General features: G+C 44.0%; 1 protein-coding gene across 1 annotated transcript in view; it reads right to left on the bottom strand.

The window, feature by feature from the left end:
* Positions 1 to 1539: 1539 nt before the first annotated feature.
* MEGF9 (multiple EGF like domains 9) overlaps positions 1540 to 16318 on the bottom strand; it is a 52929-nt gene continuing 38150 nt past the window's right edge. The window contains exons 3-6 of the mRNA XM_070955788.1: positions 9366 to 9505; positions 6928 to 7071; positions 5081 to 5353; positions 1540 to 1973 (exon numbers count right to left, since the gene is read on the bottom strand). Of these exons, the coding sequence (XP_070811889.1) occupies positions 1540 to 1973; positions 5081 to 5353; positions 6928 to 7071; positions 9366 to 9505 (991 nt within the window). The remainder of the gene's footprint in view (positions 1974 to 5080; positions 5354 to 6927; positions 7072 to 9365; positions 9506 to 16318) is intronic.

Below are 16318 nucleotides of genomic sequence, written 5' to 3'. Positions count from 1 at the left end.
CCCACCACCGATTAATGTGTCTGTTTTGATGAGTGGGTTTTCATGCAACGCAGACGTCCCTACTTACAAATAAGACAGAGAGTTGGCAAAAGGAAGGGGTTCCAAATTCAGTGCAGATTCTAAAATTCGCACCGGAGAAATCTGAATTTCTCCATCCATATCCTTAGAGACTGGCTTTGCATTCAGGGGAACAATTCTATGACTCCACTCCATCTCACTATCCTAAATCCTTGCCTCCCCCCAAAATCACAAAAGTCTTTGTTAGGATATAAAAAAATCCATGAAATAACAAGCAGAGAAAACTTAACCTTGAAGATGCAAACAACTTGTATTGTTCGAAGACGAGAGATTCGCATCGCCCCCGTTTCGTCTGGAGTCCCAGCTCCAGATATTCGCCCTCTAAATTTACAACACTTTAATACAATACTTACTTTCTCCCACCCACAAATCTTAGCTTAGGTCTGGTTTCATTTGGCCTCGTTTTTTTTTTTAAACGACGCCATGAACCCCTGTACAGATAAAAAAAATCTTAAAACAGTTAAAATTCGACACCTGATTTCTTTTTTGTACAAATAGTTACAAACGCAGCTGAAGGAATCTCTGTTCCCCTTCTGTATACACACCATTTTCTGCTCCGAATACCGTTCCGTAAAAATTCTTGGCCTCCTCTTTATAGAATATAGAATAACAGAGTTGGAAGGGACCTTGGAGGTCTTCTAGTCCAACCCCCTGCTTAGGCAGGAAACCCTCCACCACTTCAGACAAATGGTTATCCAGCATCTTCTTCAAAACTTCCAATGTTGGAGCATTCTCTCACGCTTCCTCTCTGGGAAAGGAATCCAAGTCGAAGCAAAATAGAGGCGCTAAAAAGCCACGTTTAACTTTTAAATAACGTTACTAGCTTGGAAGGAAACTATTCACAAAAGGATGGAAAGAGGACGCCTAAGTCCCTTTCTCAAAAAATAAAGAGAGGAGAACGAAGGGAGTTACGCAAAACTTTGGTCACCGTTATTCCGTCTGGATCCATCCATCGTTGATTTGTTGTTAGTTTTTTAAATAGCAAAACTCGGACCGAGATTTGATTCTTCTTTTCCCAACTCTGTCACTAGTCGCTTTTCCAACAAGCGCTTTAAAAATTCAGTTTCCAGTGTCCGCCTGCGTCTTCTGAGTGGCCATGAGATGATTTCTGAGTGACTTCTCCGAGGGTTCCATACAAAAATATATATATTCAAGCAGCTGCTTCTTTTTTTAAAAAAATACAGGCGAATACCCACCGTATCAGAAAGGCAGAGCTGGATCCAATCTGTAACTTTCATTTGACTCGCCTCTGTCATTTGTCCGACTCTCGTCTTGTTGGACAATGGACAAGAAGCTTGGCCAACCCAAGAAAAAGAAAATATCTACTTCCTTCTGGCTTGAAACACAGGAACCATGCAATCTTCACCCAAAGCGCCCTGGCGCTGATTCGTTCCAAGGATTTTTTCTTTTTTTTTAAAAAAAAAAAGGAAGAAATTTGCAATCCGTTCCTGCCTGGATTCGTCACGCTTTGTAGTTATGCATCGGCGTGGCCAACGTCAACTGTCCGTTGGGCGCAACTTCGTTGGCGTCGTCTTCTAACAAGCCGGAGATGTCCGCGTTGGGGATGCTGTCGTGGTAGCTGCTGAAGCTGATGTTGTCCTCCTTCAGTTCGATGGTCCAAAACGGAGCGTTCAGCTTCCGGTTCTGATATTCGCGGTACATGTAGACGGCGCCTACAAAACCCATCAGCAAAACAACCAGGATGATGATGACGGTTAGGATGATGATGTTGAACTGGGCCCAGGAGACGTCGGCCAACGTCGACGTGCCGTTCTCAGAAGACGGACTTGGGAAAGTCGGCTGCACCGTCCGCTGCACCGACGTGGTGTTGAAGACCACGGTAGGCGAGACGGTTGACGCGTTGAAGTTTGGAGCTGTAGGGGCCGGAGTATATTCTACATTAAAAAAAAAGAAAAAAGGACAAAGGGAAGAGTTATTAGGTGATGCAAGTAACCAGACCTTAAATGGAGGAGAATGGCAGTTCAAATTCTATTCGGGATGGGAGTCACAAATCACATTAAAAGCAAAACACAGGTAACTCTCGGCTTACACAATGGAGCCCAACATTTCTGTCATGAAGCGAGACATTTGTTCAGTGGGTTTTGCTCCATTTTATGACCTTTCTCGCCACAGTGGCAAAGTGAATCACTGCAGTGGATAAGTTAGTCACCTAGTTGATGGAGCTGGCGGAGATGGCTAAATTAACTGTTTTGAGAATAGGAATAGGAGTAGGAGTAGGAGTAGGAGTAGAGTAGAGTAGAGTAGAGTAGAGTAGAGTAGAGTAGAGTAGAGTAGAGTAGAGAATGAAATAATGAATAGAATAGAATGAATAAGAATAGAAGAATAGAATAGAATAAATAAGAAAGAGTAGAATAGAATAGAATGAATAAGAATAGAAGAATAGAATAGAATGAATAAGATAGAATAGAGTAGAATAGAATAGAATAGAATAGAATAGAATAGAATAGAATAGAATAGAATAGAATAGACAGTGGAATGGAATGGAATGGAATGGAATGGAATGGAATAGAATAGACTAGAATAGACTAGACTAGACTAGAATAGAATAGAATAGAATAGAATAGAATAGAATAGAATAGAATAGAATAGAATATGAAATAATGAATAGAATGAAATAATGAATAAGAATAGAAGAATAGAATAGAATAAATAAGAAAGAATAGAGTAGAATAGAATAGAATGAATAAGAATTGAAGAAAAGAATAGAATAGAATAGAATAGAATAGAATAGAATAGAATAGAATAGAATAGAGAGTGGAATGGAATGGAATGGAATGGAATGGAATGGAATGGAATAGAATAGAATAGAATAGAATAGAATAGAATAGAATAGAATAGAATAGAATAGAATAGAATAGAATAGAATAGAATAGAATAGAATAGAATAGAATTCTTTATTGGCCAACTGTGATTCAAGCTCGAGGCTTGAAATGCTTGAGGGCTCCTGGATTGGAGCTGAACGGCGAAAGGGAAGCAGAATGCCCCCTCCCACATGTTGGGGTAGACCAGGTGTCTCGATAGAAAAACACTTAATCTCTCCCCTGGCTCAAGCTGATGAAGGGAGGAGAACTTGTGGCTCAGAAGGTTAATTCAACTGCCTAACATGCAGGAAGCCCAAGTTCGAATCCGAGTAAGGGTATGGCTAGCTGATGAGAGCTAAATAGCTTGAAATAGATCTATACTAGTCTCCCTTTATTTCTTTATCAGCAAAATATAAATTTGGTATAAAATGGTTAGTCGTGAATGCGACTGCTTGAGGGCTCCTGGATTGGAGCTGAAAGGCGAAAGGGAGCAGAATGCTCCCTCCCACATGTTGGGGTAGAGCAGGTGCCTCGACTGAAAAACATTTCATATATACATTACAAATTATTCTAAAAATACGAGTTCCAGGTATATTAGTAAAAAAAGAGGCAGACATACTGCGAACTCCGGAACTTAAGATTTTAAAATTTTAAAATAATTAAAATTTTATTTTACTAAGCTTTCGTCAGCCATCTGCTGACATTGTCGGATTATTATACTACCATTACAGAGATCTCTGCCTTTATATGCCATTAATCAATTTAGCCCTTGTGCATAGGCCCTTCCAGCCGTCTCCCACTTGTAATCAGCTGTGTTGTTTTTGCTGTCGTCATGCTGGATGATGGAGGCTTGACTCCCACTGTTTTTTATACATATATACATATATACATATATACATATATACATATATACATATATACATATATACATATATACATATATACATATATACATATATACGTTTTCTGAGGTTTTCGCAGGTGTTTGTATGTTGGTCTTTGGTTATTCGGGTTTTCTCCCGCGTAAAATTGGAGGTGTCTTGGCAACGTTTCGACGAAGTCTCATTCGTCATCTTCAGGCTGGTGTTTTCGGCTTCGTGCTTCTAGGAGCAATGTTCACCAAGACACCTCCAATTTTACGCGGGAGAAAACCCGAATAACCAAAGACCTACATACATATATACATATATACGTTTTCTGAGGTTTTCGCGGGTGTTTGTATGTAGGTCTTTGGTTATTCGGGTTTTCTCCCGCGTAAAATTGGAGGTGTCTTGGCAACGTTTCGACGAAGTCTCATTCGTCATCTTCAGGCTGGTGTTCTCGGCTTCGTGCTTCTAGGAGCAATGTTCACCAGCCTGAAGATGACGAATGAGACTTCGTCGAAACGTTGCCAAGACACCTCCAATTTTACGCGGGAGAAAACCCGAATAACCAAAGACCTACATACATATATACATATATACATATATACATATATACATATATACATATATACATACATACATACATACATATATACATATATTTACATACACATACATATACATATACGTTAGTAACCTGTTTGTTAAGTGAATATGGCTTCTCCGCTGACTTTGCTTGTCAGAAGGCCGCAAAATGGGATCAAGTGACCTTGGGACACCGTAACCGTCATAAGTACGAACCGGTTGCCAAGCATCACGTCATCATGGGGATACTGCAAAAGTCCTAACTGCGAGGAACAGTCGTAAGTCCCTTTGCTCATTGCCGTTGTAACTTTGAACAGTCACTAAATGAATTGTTGCAAGCCGAGGACTACCTGTACGGTGGTTATCCAACCCACTATCGTTTAGAATCAGAGCCTCGTAGCTCATTTAACAAACCCATCCGACTCAATACAGGCGGTTCTCGACTTACGACTACAATTGCGAACCGGAATTTCCACCGGCGAACGAGCGGGTGGTTAAGCGAGCCACGTTCAATTTTACGACCTGTCTTGCCACAGTTGTTAAGTAAATCCAGGCACCTGAATTTTGGTCATGTGACTGTGGGGACACTGGGACGGTCCTAAGGACTGGTCGTTAAGTCATTTTTATCTGGGTTGTTGTAACTTCGAACGCTTAGCTGCAAGTCGAGGACTACCTGTAGTAATTTACGCACGCTGCTTAGAATGCGCGAACCCAACGGGAGGAAACTCTTACCTTCCTTGGTGCAGTTTGCTCCTTCCAAACGTTTGGCGTATCCTTCTTGGCACTTCTCGCAATGAACCCCGGCTGTGTGGTAGAGGCAACCGATACATTCGCCCGTATCTGCCTTGCAGACTGTCGGGGAAAGGGCCGGATCCACGTTCCCGTTGCATTGGCATTTCAGGCAGATGCTGTCCGAGCTGTAGTAGCCCTTGTCGCATTCGTTGCAGAGAGGGCCGATGTAGCCAAGACGGCACTCATCACAGCTTGCAGTTTGCTGACCAGGCTCTGATTGGGGTAAGAGGGATGTTAGTTAGCTCAACAGCTCCTATTTGCTACAGGAGTGCTCTCCGCGTTGCCAGCAGTCAGTCAAGCGGGATATGTACATTCTAGTGTTAACGGTTGTGAAGACGCCATGAGGAGGAGGAGGAATGGAGGAAAAAAGGAAGAAAGGAGGAAGAAAGGAGGAGGAAGTATGGAAGAAGAAGGAAAGAGAAGAAAGAAGGAAGGAAGAGAGGAAGGGAGGAAGGAAAGAAGAATGGAGGAGGAAGAATGGAAAGAGAAAGAAGGAGAAGACAGAAGGAAGAATGGAGGAGGAGGAATGGATGAAGAAAGGAGGAAGAAAGGAGGAGGAAGAATGGAAGAAGAAAGAAGGAGAAGAGGAATGGAGGAAAACAGAATGGAGGAAGAAAGGAGGAGGAAGAATGGAAGAAGAAAGAAGAAAGAAGGAGAAAAAAGGAAGAAAGGAGGAAGAAAGGAGGAAGAAAGGAGGAGGAAGAATGGAAGAAGGAGAAAGGAGGAAGAAAGGAGGAAGAAAGGAGGAGGAAGTATGGAAGAAGAAAGAATGGAGGAAGAAAGGAGGCAGAGGAATGGAGGAAGAAAGGAGGAGGAAGAATGGAAGAAGAAAGGAGGAGAAAAAAGGAAGAAAGGAGGGAAGAATGGAAGAAGAAAGAAGGAGAAAAAAGGAAAAATGGAGGAAGAAAGGAGGAGGAAGTATGGAAGAAGAAAGAATGGAGGAAGAAAGGAGGCAGAGGAATGGAGGAAGAAAGAAGGAGAAGGAAGAATGGAGGAGGAGGAATGGAGGAAAAATGGAAGAAAGGAGGAGGAAGAATGGAAGAAGGAAGAAGGAGGAGTGGAGGAATGGAGGAAGAAAGAATGGAGGAAGAAAGGAGGAGGAAGAATGGAAGAAGAAAGGAGAAGAGAGAAGGAAGAATAGAGGAGGAGGAATGGAGGAAAAAAGGAAGAATGGAAGAAGAAAGAAGAAAAAAAAAGGAAGAATAATGGAGGAGCGGGAGGAGCAGGAGGAGGACAGAAAAAAGAGAAGAAGGAATCAACCAAAATCTCTAAGATCAGATCTGTACATGAACTTGATGAGATAACTGACAAGAGATGGGTCTTAAGAAGATCTCTGGACAGAAACTCCGATGATCCTGCCGGGTTTCAGCAACCCAGTTATATGGGTGATCCGTTCTCACATCGCTGAGCTGGCCAGCCAGAAGAGGGAGATGTTTCTCCATCAAGGGTCAACCACCCTATTGGTCAATGCAACCAGAGCAAGTGACCAGCAGAGGGAGATGAAGATCCAGCAAGCACAACACAAATGCCTATTGCGGCGTTGTTGAGACTACCTGGACTATTCTGTCCACAGTAACTCTGTCTACGAAATGTATACCTGCCACTTCTCCATCCTGGGCTCCACGACAACCAGAGAGTCCGCGTGACTTCTTCATTTCTATAAGCTCAAACTAGATCAGCCCCCCAAAGCCCATCATGGCCAGCATAGCTCCCACAGCTTCCCCATCCACAGATGGGAGATCTCTTCAACCCCGTTGCTCTTCAACCTTTTAAGAAAACCACCTTACTTATCTGACAGCTGCCGCTGGAAAATTCCGTGGAGCAAGGGCAGCGGAGACACTCGTGAAGCTCGGAGCGGTTGCGGTAAAATTGTCCTTTGCAACTCTCACAGTAGGTGCCTTCGGTGTTTCCATGACAATTAAGGCAAGCGCCTACGTGCAAAACAAACAAACAAACACAACAGAAATGATGAAGCGGTTTGGAGGGGAAGCGACGTTTCGTGGGAAGACGCTCGAGTTGACTCTCTCGAGCGTCTCTCAAATCATCTCTCAACTATTATTTCAGAACAACAGAGTTGGAAGGGACCTTGGAAGTCTTCTAATCCGGGGATCGGCAACCTGCAGCTCCGGAGCCACATGCGGCTCTTTGGGCCTTCTGCTGTGGCTCCCTGTCAGGTGATCCCACCACTGACTGGCTCCGCTCCTCGCCCTCCCCTCCCAATCTCTCCTCACCTGGCCTGAAAACGTAAGGGCGATGGTGGGGGATGGAGAAGCGGCCAGGGCAGAGTCAGGGAGATACAGAGAGAGGGAGAGAGAGAGAGAGACGTAGAGAGATATAGAGAGAGGGGGGGAGAGAGAGAGACATAGAGACGTACAGAGAGAGAGGGAGAGAGAGAGAGAGACATAGAGAGATACAGAGAGAGGGGGAGAGAGAGAGACGTAGAGAGATATAGAGAGAGGGGGGAGAGAGAGAGACATAGAGAGATACAGAGAGAGGGGGAGAGAGAGACAGAGACGTAGAGAGATACAGAGAGAGGGGGAGAGAGAGACAGAGACGTAGAGTGATACAGAGAGAGGGGGAGAGAGACAGAGATGTAGAGAGATACAGAGAGAGGGGGATTGAGAGAGAGACATAGAGAGATACAGAGAGAGGGGGAGAGAGAGAGACGTAGAGAGATATAGAGAGAGGGGGGAGAGAGAGAGACATAGAGAGATACAGAGAGAGGGGGAGAGAGAGACAGAGACGTAGAGAGATACAGAGAGAGGGGGAGAGAGAGACAGAGACGTAGAGTGATACAGAGAGAGGGGGAGAGAGACAGAGATGTAGAGAGATACAGAGAGAGGGGGATTGAGAGAGAGACATAGAGAGATACAGAGAGAGAGGGAGGGGGAGGGAGGGAGGGGGAGAGAGAGACATCTCAAAAGGATTTTGTGGTTCTCAGTGTTTTTTAACAACTGGTTCTCTGCCATAATGGGTAGGCATGGCTAGAGGGGGTCATGTGACTGGTGGAAGTGAGTGACATCGAGTTGGCCACGCCCACCCAGGTTTTGTGACTCCCGGTGTTTTCTTTTCTGTGGGAAACGGGTCCGAATGGCTCTTTGAGTATTTAAGGTTGCAGACCCCTGTTCTAGTCCAACCTCTTGCTCAAACCCTATATAATTTCAGACTGATGGTTGTCCAAAACTCTTCTTAAAAAAAACCTCAAACGCAACATCTGGAGGCAAACCGTCCCACTGGTTAAATTATGGGGTTTTTTTTATCATGGTTTGGGTTGAGGTTCTTCAAGCTAAGCTCTTCTGCTCAGTTCTCCTGGCCAATCTAATCTGCTTTAAGTTCCATCAGAGAATGGTGAGATGGATGTCCAATGACCAAAAGAAGGATAGTCCTGCACTAACTCTTTTCCTCCTATATGATCTGAGCTAGATTTTGCCATGTTAAAACCCTTCCCCATGAGGGCAGGGGTGAGGCTGCTGGGAGTTCGCAGGGGTTCGGGAGAATCTAGCTAAGATTCTGTGCAGTTCGGAGAACTCCCAAATCCCACTCCTAGCTGGCCCCGACCACCCCGTCCCACCCCACCCAGGAGTCCCCACGCCAGAGGTGGGTTTCAGCAGGTTCTGACCAGTTCTGGAGAACCGGTAGCGGAAATTTTGAGTAGTTCGGAGAACCGGTAGTAAAAATTCTGACTGGCCCCGCCCCCATCTATTGTCTGCCTCCCGAGTCCCAGTTGATCGGGAGGAAATGGGGATTTTGCAGTAACCTTCCCCTGCCATGCCCACCAAGCCACGCCCACCAAGCCATGCCACGCCCATCAAGCCACACCCACAGAACTGGTAGTAAACAATTTTGAAACCCACCACTGTCCCACGTGGCCCGTTTTGGATGCAGGTAAGTGCAGGGCATGCGCAGAGGCTCAGGGAGGGTGAAAAATGGGCCTACCAGAAATTCAGGAAGGCCGGAAACGGGCCCATTTCCAGCCTCCAGAGGGCCTCCAGAGCCTGGGGAGGCCGTTTTCACTCTCCCGGAGGCTCGAGAAAAGCCTCCGGAGCCCGGGGAGGGCAAAAACTTCCCCCTCCCCCACTGTGGTGCAGGAGGCCAATCAGGCCATGCCCACCATGGCCATGCCCACCCAGCAACCGGGCAGAGAACCCCTTGCTAAAATCTTTAAAGCCCACCCCTGCATAAGGGCCACTCCTCAGAAAACAACCCCAGAGCATCCCCGTTTTACCTGTCAAAGGATCGCACTGCAACGAATGATTGTTGCACTGGCATGGCAGGCAGGTGGTTCCGTTGAACTTGGAGAACCCTTCCGGGCACTGGGCGCATTTGATCCCCGTGGCTCCAGCTTTGCACTGGCACCTTCCAAGGCTGTTTGGAAAGAAAGAACCAGAGATCACGCCGGAGGCATTGTGGAGGCTCCTTCGAAAGCAGCGTTATTGCAATTTGTTAAATCTGGGGTGAAGGAAGAGGGGGTGGGAAATGGAGTGGTCTCCATGCCAATGAGAAGGGCAGGGCTACAACTAACCAAATTGCCAAGCAGCAGAATCGGTTGATTTCTGTTGAGGAGGACTTGTGGGTACATTGTGGGTACATGTGAATTGCCAGATGATAGATGAGAGAGAGAGAGAGAGAGAGACAGACAGACAGACAGACAGACAGACAGACAGACAGACAGACAGACAGAGGAGAGAGATATAGATAGATAGACGATAGATAGATAGATAGATAGATAGATAGATAGATAGATAGATAGATAGATGATAGATAGATAGATAGATAAATAGATAAATAGATAGATAGATGTATGATAGATTGATGATAGATAGATGATAGACAGATAGATAGATAGACAGACAGATAGATGATAGGTAGATAGATAGATAGATAGATAGATAGATAGATAGATAGATAGATAGATAGAGATAGATAGATAGACAGACAGACAGACAGACATTAGATAGAAGATACAAGAAATTAGATGATAGATAAGTGTGAGAGAGAGAGTAATAGATAGATAGATAGATAGATAGATGATAGATAGATAGATAGATAGATGATAAATAGATAGACAGATAGATAGATAGATATACAGAGAGAGGGAGATTAGATAGAAGACAGATACAAGAAATTAGAGAGAAAGAGAGTAGGTGATATAGATAGATAGATAGATAGATAGATAGATAGATAGATAGATAGATAGATGATAGATAGATAGATAGATAGATAAATAGATAAATAGATAGATAGATGTATGATAGATTGATGATAGATAGATGATAGACAGATAGATAGATAGATAGACAGACAGATAGATGATAGATAGATAGATAGATAGATAGATAGATAGATAGAGATAGATAGACAGACAGACAGACAGACAGACAGACAGACAGACAGACATTAGATAGAAGATACAAGAAATTAGATGATAGATAAGTGTGAGAGAGAGAGTAATAGATAGATAGATAGATAGATAGATAGATGATAGATAGATAGATAGATAGATGATAGATAGATAGACAGATAGATAGATAGATATACAGAGAGAGGGAGATTAGATAGAAGACAGATACAAGAAATTAGAGAGAAAGAGAGTAGATGATATAGATAGATAGATAGATAGATAGATAGATAGATAGATAGATAGATAGATAGGGTAGGTAGGTATGTAGGTAGGTAGATACAGTAGATAGATGATAGATAGATAGAGATAGATGGATGGATGGATGGATAGATTAGATAGGTAGATAGATTAGGTAGGTAGGTAGGTAGATACATAGATGATAGATAGATAGATAGATAGATAGATAGATAGATAGATAGATAGATAGATACATAGATACATAGATAGATAGATTAGGTAGGTAGGTAGGTAGGTACGATAGACAGATAGATAGATAGATAGATAGATAGATAGATAGATAGATAGATAGATAGATAGATAGATAGATAGATAAGAGAGAGAGAAAGAGAGAGAAAAGATGAAGAATTCAGATTTTCTCTGGAGTGAAGGTCTTCTTTAATGCAAACGAAATGAGAAAACACTCTAACATAGACCCAACATTAATGGTTTACACAATAGAAAACAGAGTTGGAAGGGACCTTGGAGGTCTTCTAGTCCAACCCCAAGCAGGAGACCCTAAACTATTTCAGACAAATGGCTGTCCAGTCCCGTCTTGAAAACTTCCAGCGATGGAGCACCCACAATTCTCTGGAGGCAAGTGATGAATTGTTCTCATAATTGAGGAAATTTCTCCTTGGTTCTAAGTTGCTTCTCTCCTTGATGAGTTTCCACCCATTGCTTCTTGTCCTGCCCTCAAGTGCTTTGGAGAATAGCTTGACTCCCTCTTCTTTGTGGCAGCCCCTCAAATATCGAACGACTGCTATATTTTTAGCAGAGCACAGTTCATAGGAATGCAGTGGCTTAGTGGCTAAGACGCTGAGCTTGTCGATGGAAAGGTCGGCAGTTCAGCGGTTCGAATCCCTAGCGCTGCGTAATGGGGTGAGCTCCCGTGGCTTGTCCCAGCTTCTGCCAACCTAGCAGTTCGAAAGCAGGTAAAAAAAATGCAAGTAGAAAAATAGGGACCACCTTTGGTGGGAAGGTAACAGCGTTCCGTGCGCCTTTGGCGTTGAGTCATGCCGGCCACATGACCACGGAGACGTCTTCGGACAGCGCTGGCTCTTTGGCTTTGAAACGGAGATGAGCACCGCCCCCTAGAGTCGGGAACGACTAGCACAGATGTGCAAGGGGAACCTTTACATTTTCCTTACAATTTATAGACTAAACCAGAGATCAGCAACCTGGGGCTCTGGAGCCGCATGTGGCTCTTTCACCCCTCTGCTGCGGCTCCCTATCACTCAAAATATGCGTCACAACCACCAATGTGCGACACCCACCAGCACGCAATTTATTGAGCTTTTCAACCCCCGGTAGGCCAATCATGGATAAATCCAAGAAGAGAAAAGTTTCAGAAGAAAACAGAATTTTTATTTCAACTACAGATGCTAGTTTTGTGGCCGCTCGAGAAATAGTCAGGCACGGGAAGGGTTTTGTGGCTCCCGGTGTTTTCTTTTCTGTGGGAAACGGGTCCAAATGGCTCTTTGAATGTTTAAGGTTGCAGACCCCTGGACTAAACCATAGTTGATTCCTCAAGCTGAAAGGAGAGCAAACTTGGCTTAACACGATAGAGTCATCCCGGCTAGAAATCTGATTTCCAAACAGTTCCATTTGTAAGGAGGCCGTCTCCGTCTCTCTGTGCTTTCAAACACTTCCCTTCTCAGTTGACACAGAGCGAGGAGGGAAGTTATTAAGCGTTTTAAAAGGGAATTTGGGTGCCTGAAAGTTCAGATTTAAGGCCAGTGTGGCAGGATGTTCAATTCCATTCAGATGGCTGGAAGCCACGGGCCAGAATGAAATCTTTCATAAGAGACAGAAATGCTGGCTTTGCTCTCCCACCCGCTACCCACTCCCGCTCAATGCCTCTATAGAATGAAACATATGACAAAATCCCCTTTCATGGCTCGGCCAGTGCCAAAGCTCCTTCTCCGTTTATTCTCTTCCCCCACCTCCCCTCCGCAAAAACTCGAGAGTTCAATATAAAAGCTCAGGTCATCGATGTAGAGAGCGATCTGGAAAATGAGGAAAGAAAGAGAAAGAGAGAGAGAGAGAAAGGAAGAGAGAAAGAAAGGAGGGAGGGAGGGAGGGAGGAAGGAAGGAAGCGAGGGAGGGAGGGAAGGAGGAGGGGAAAAGGGAGGGAGAAAACAGACTTAAATTCAGTAAAGGGGTCATGAAAGAATCAATCAGACTTTTTTAAAAAGTACATTTTGAGAAGGGAGGGAGGGAGGGAGGGAAGGAAGAAGGAAGGAAGGAAGGAAGGAAGGAAGGAAGGAAGGAAGGAAGGAAGGAAGGAAGGAAGGAAGGAAGGAAAATGGAAGGAGGGAGGAAAACAGATTGAAATTCAGTAAAGTGTTCACCATAAATAAAGTGTATTTTGGGAAGGAAGGAAGGAAAGAAGGAAGGAAGGAAGGAAGGAAGGAAGGAAGGAAGGAAGGAAGGAAGGAAGGAAGGAAAATGGAAGGAGGGAGAAAACAGATTGAAATTCAGTAAAGTGTTCACCATAAATAAAGTGTATTTTGGGAAGGAAGGAAGGAAAGAAGGAAGGAAGGAAGGAAGGAAGGAAGGAAGGAAGGAAAATGGAAGGAGGGAGGAAAACAGATTGAAATTGAGTAAAGTGTTCACCATAAATAAAGTGTATTTTGGGAAGGAAGGAAGGAAGGAAGGAAGGAAGGAAGGAAGGAAGGAAGGAAGGAAGGAAGGAAAATGGAAGGAGGGAGAAAACAGATTGAAATTCAGTAAAGTGTTCACCATAAATAAAGTGTATTTTGGGAAGGAAGGAAGGAAGGAAGGAAGGAAGGAAGGAAGGAAGGAAAATGGAAGGAGGGAGGAAAACATTGAAATTCAGTAAAGTGTTCACCATAGAACCAATCAGCCTTAAAATAAAGTTTATTTTGGGAAGGAAGGAAGGAAGGAAGGAAGGAGGAAGGAAGGACAATTGTATCCCTTCAAAAACTAAGCTATTTCAATTTAAGACCCCCTAAGCCCTTCAAATGCCCTTCCTTCTGTCATATAAGCTCCTTTTCCGCCAGATTACAGCCACCCTTTTCCTCCCCTCTGGCCCACTTCGAGCCTTTTTCTCTGTCCCCTGGTCTCAAAATGGCAGAGCTACCCAGAGAGTTGCCTCTGTCAGCTGAAGGCATCCATGCTGGTCTCATGACCCCTCCAGGTGATGAGATCTCAGGACAGATTCCCTCACTGGATGTGACATGACCTCTGGGATTTCTACTGCTAGGCAGGTAGGAAGGAAGGAAAGCCCTGAGATGCTTCAGATCCAAAGCGTGAATGAACTTCAAGAGATGGTCGGTGGGACTATCCTGCCAGGATGAGAGAAATCTACATCCGGACAAAGAAACTTTTGCTCCCAAGCGTAAGAGATGCTCCTCATCAGGTCACGCAAGTGAGGAAACCATAGCTTCTCTTGGCATGTTCTTATCTTTTAAGACTTGGGGACAATTCTGATTCTGGTTGCAGGAACTGGGTCTGTCTGTCTGTCTGTCTGTCTGTCTGTCTGTCTATCTATCTATCTATCTATCTATCTATCTATCTATCTATCTATCATCTATCTATCTATCTATCTATCTATCTATCTATCTATCATCTATCTATCTATCTATCTATCATCTATCTATCTATCTATCTATCTATCTATCTAACTATCTATCTATCTATCTATCATCTATCTATCATCTATCTATCTATCTATCTATCATCTATCTATCTATCTATCTATCTATCTATCTATCATCTATCTATCTATCTATCTATCTATCTATCTATCTATCATCTATCTAACTATCTATCTATCTATCTATCTATCATCTATCTATCTAACTATCTATCATCTATGTATCTATCTATCTATCTATCTATCTATCTATCTATCTATCTATCTTTCTATCTATCTATTTATTTATCAAATTTCTATACTGCCCTACTCCTGGAGGACTCAGGGCAGTGAACAGCCAAGATAAAATACAGATAATATATTCAGATAATACAGTCTAGTTTGATGAAAAGAAGGACCAGGGGAGACATGATAGCAGTCTTCCAATATCTCAGGGGCTGCCCCAAAGAAGAGGGAGTCAAGCTATTCTCCAAAGCACCTGAGGGCAGGACAAGAAGCAATGGGTGGAAACTCATCAAGGAGAGAAGCAATTTAGAACCAAGGAGAAATTTCCTGACTGTGAGACCGATGAATCAGTGGAACAGCTTGCCACAAGAAGTTGTGAATGCCCCAACACTGGAAGTTTTTAAGAAGAGGTTGGATAACCATTTGTCTGAAGTGGTGTAGGATTTCCTGCCTAAGCAGAGGGTTGGACTAGAAGACCTCCAAGGTCCCTTCCAACTCTGTTATTCTATTCTATTCTGATGGTGGCTTCTAACAGATGAACAGAGTTGGAAGGGACTTTATATAGGTCATCTAGTCCAACCCCCTGCTCAAGCAGGAGACCCTACACCATTTCTGACAAATGGCAGTCCAATCTTCCTTGAAAGTCTCAAGTGATGAAGCTCCCACAACGTCTGAAGGCAACTTCTCTTCCATGGGTTGATTGCTCTCACTGTCAGGAAATTTCTCCTTATTTCCAGGTTGAATCTCTCCTTGATCAGTTTCCATCCATGATTCCTTGTCTGGCCTTCAGGTGCTTTGGAAAATAGCTTGACCCCTTCCACTCTGTGGCAGCCCCTCAAATATTGGAAGGCTGCTATCCTGTCTCCCCTGGTCCTTCTTTTCACTAGAGTAGCCATGCCCAGTTCCTGCAACCGTTCATCGTATGTTTTTCCCTACAGCCCCTTAATCCTCTTGGTTGCTCTCCTCTGCACTTTTTCTAGAGTCTCAACATCTTTTTTACATCGTGGTGACCAAAACTGGATGCAGGATTCTAGTTGTGGTCTTACTAAGGCTTTATAGGACGGTATTAGGACCTCCCTTGATCTTTTAGTACCTCACTTGATTCTACTTTTCCCCTGTACAAATTTCACCTTGTCCTTCTTTGGGAACGAATCATAGTCGGGAGGAGCACTGAGGGATGGGACATTGGGGGCCTCCCGCAAATGGTCACCTCAACCAAGCGAGCCAAGAACTAGGGGAGAAGCCAAAATCAGGCAAACAGGAGGCGGGAAAGAGAGCAGTCCAGAGCAGAAGGCCAAAGACCAAAGACCAACTGAGGACTGGAACAATTCTGAAGATCACGAGCTCTTTTCTCCTCCGGCCCAGCCGAACTGGGACACACAATTTTCTTTACAAAGGAGATAATGGCGCTTTCCGGCATTGCTGCTACTCTGTTTACTGAGCAGAAAACAGTGAAGCGGCGGAGACTGAATGGCAACTGGGACACGCGTTTATGGATGGCGGCCGTGGATTATTGCCCCGATGAAATTAGGAAGGCGGCTGAGTCGGGCTGTGCTGTGACAACCGAAGTCCATTGTTCAAGCCCTCCCTTGGTGTCCCTCCCTTCCTCTTAACAAAACTGCCGGAAGCGAAGCCCCCGTCTAGATGATTCTAGATGTGTTGACTTGGCGTTGGCCTGCTTTCAGTAGGGTGAAAAACAAGAAAGAAAGAAAGA

This window comes from Pituophis catenifer, unplaced genomic scaffold, assembly GCF_029215685.1.
Source record: "Pituophis catenifer annectens isolate HBS135680 unplaced genomic scaffold, rPitCat1.0.hap2 SCAF_17, whole genome shotgun sequence".
NCBI lineage: Eukaryota > Metazoa > Chordata > Lepidosauria > Squamata > Colubridae > Pituophis > Pituophis catenifer.
This window is presented reverse-complemented; position numbering and strand designations above follow the sequence as displayed.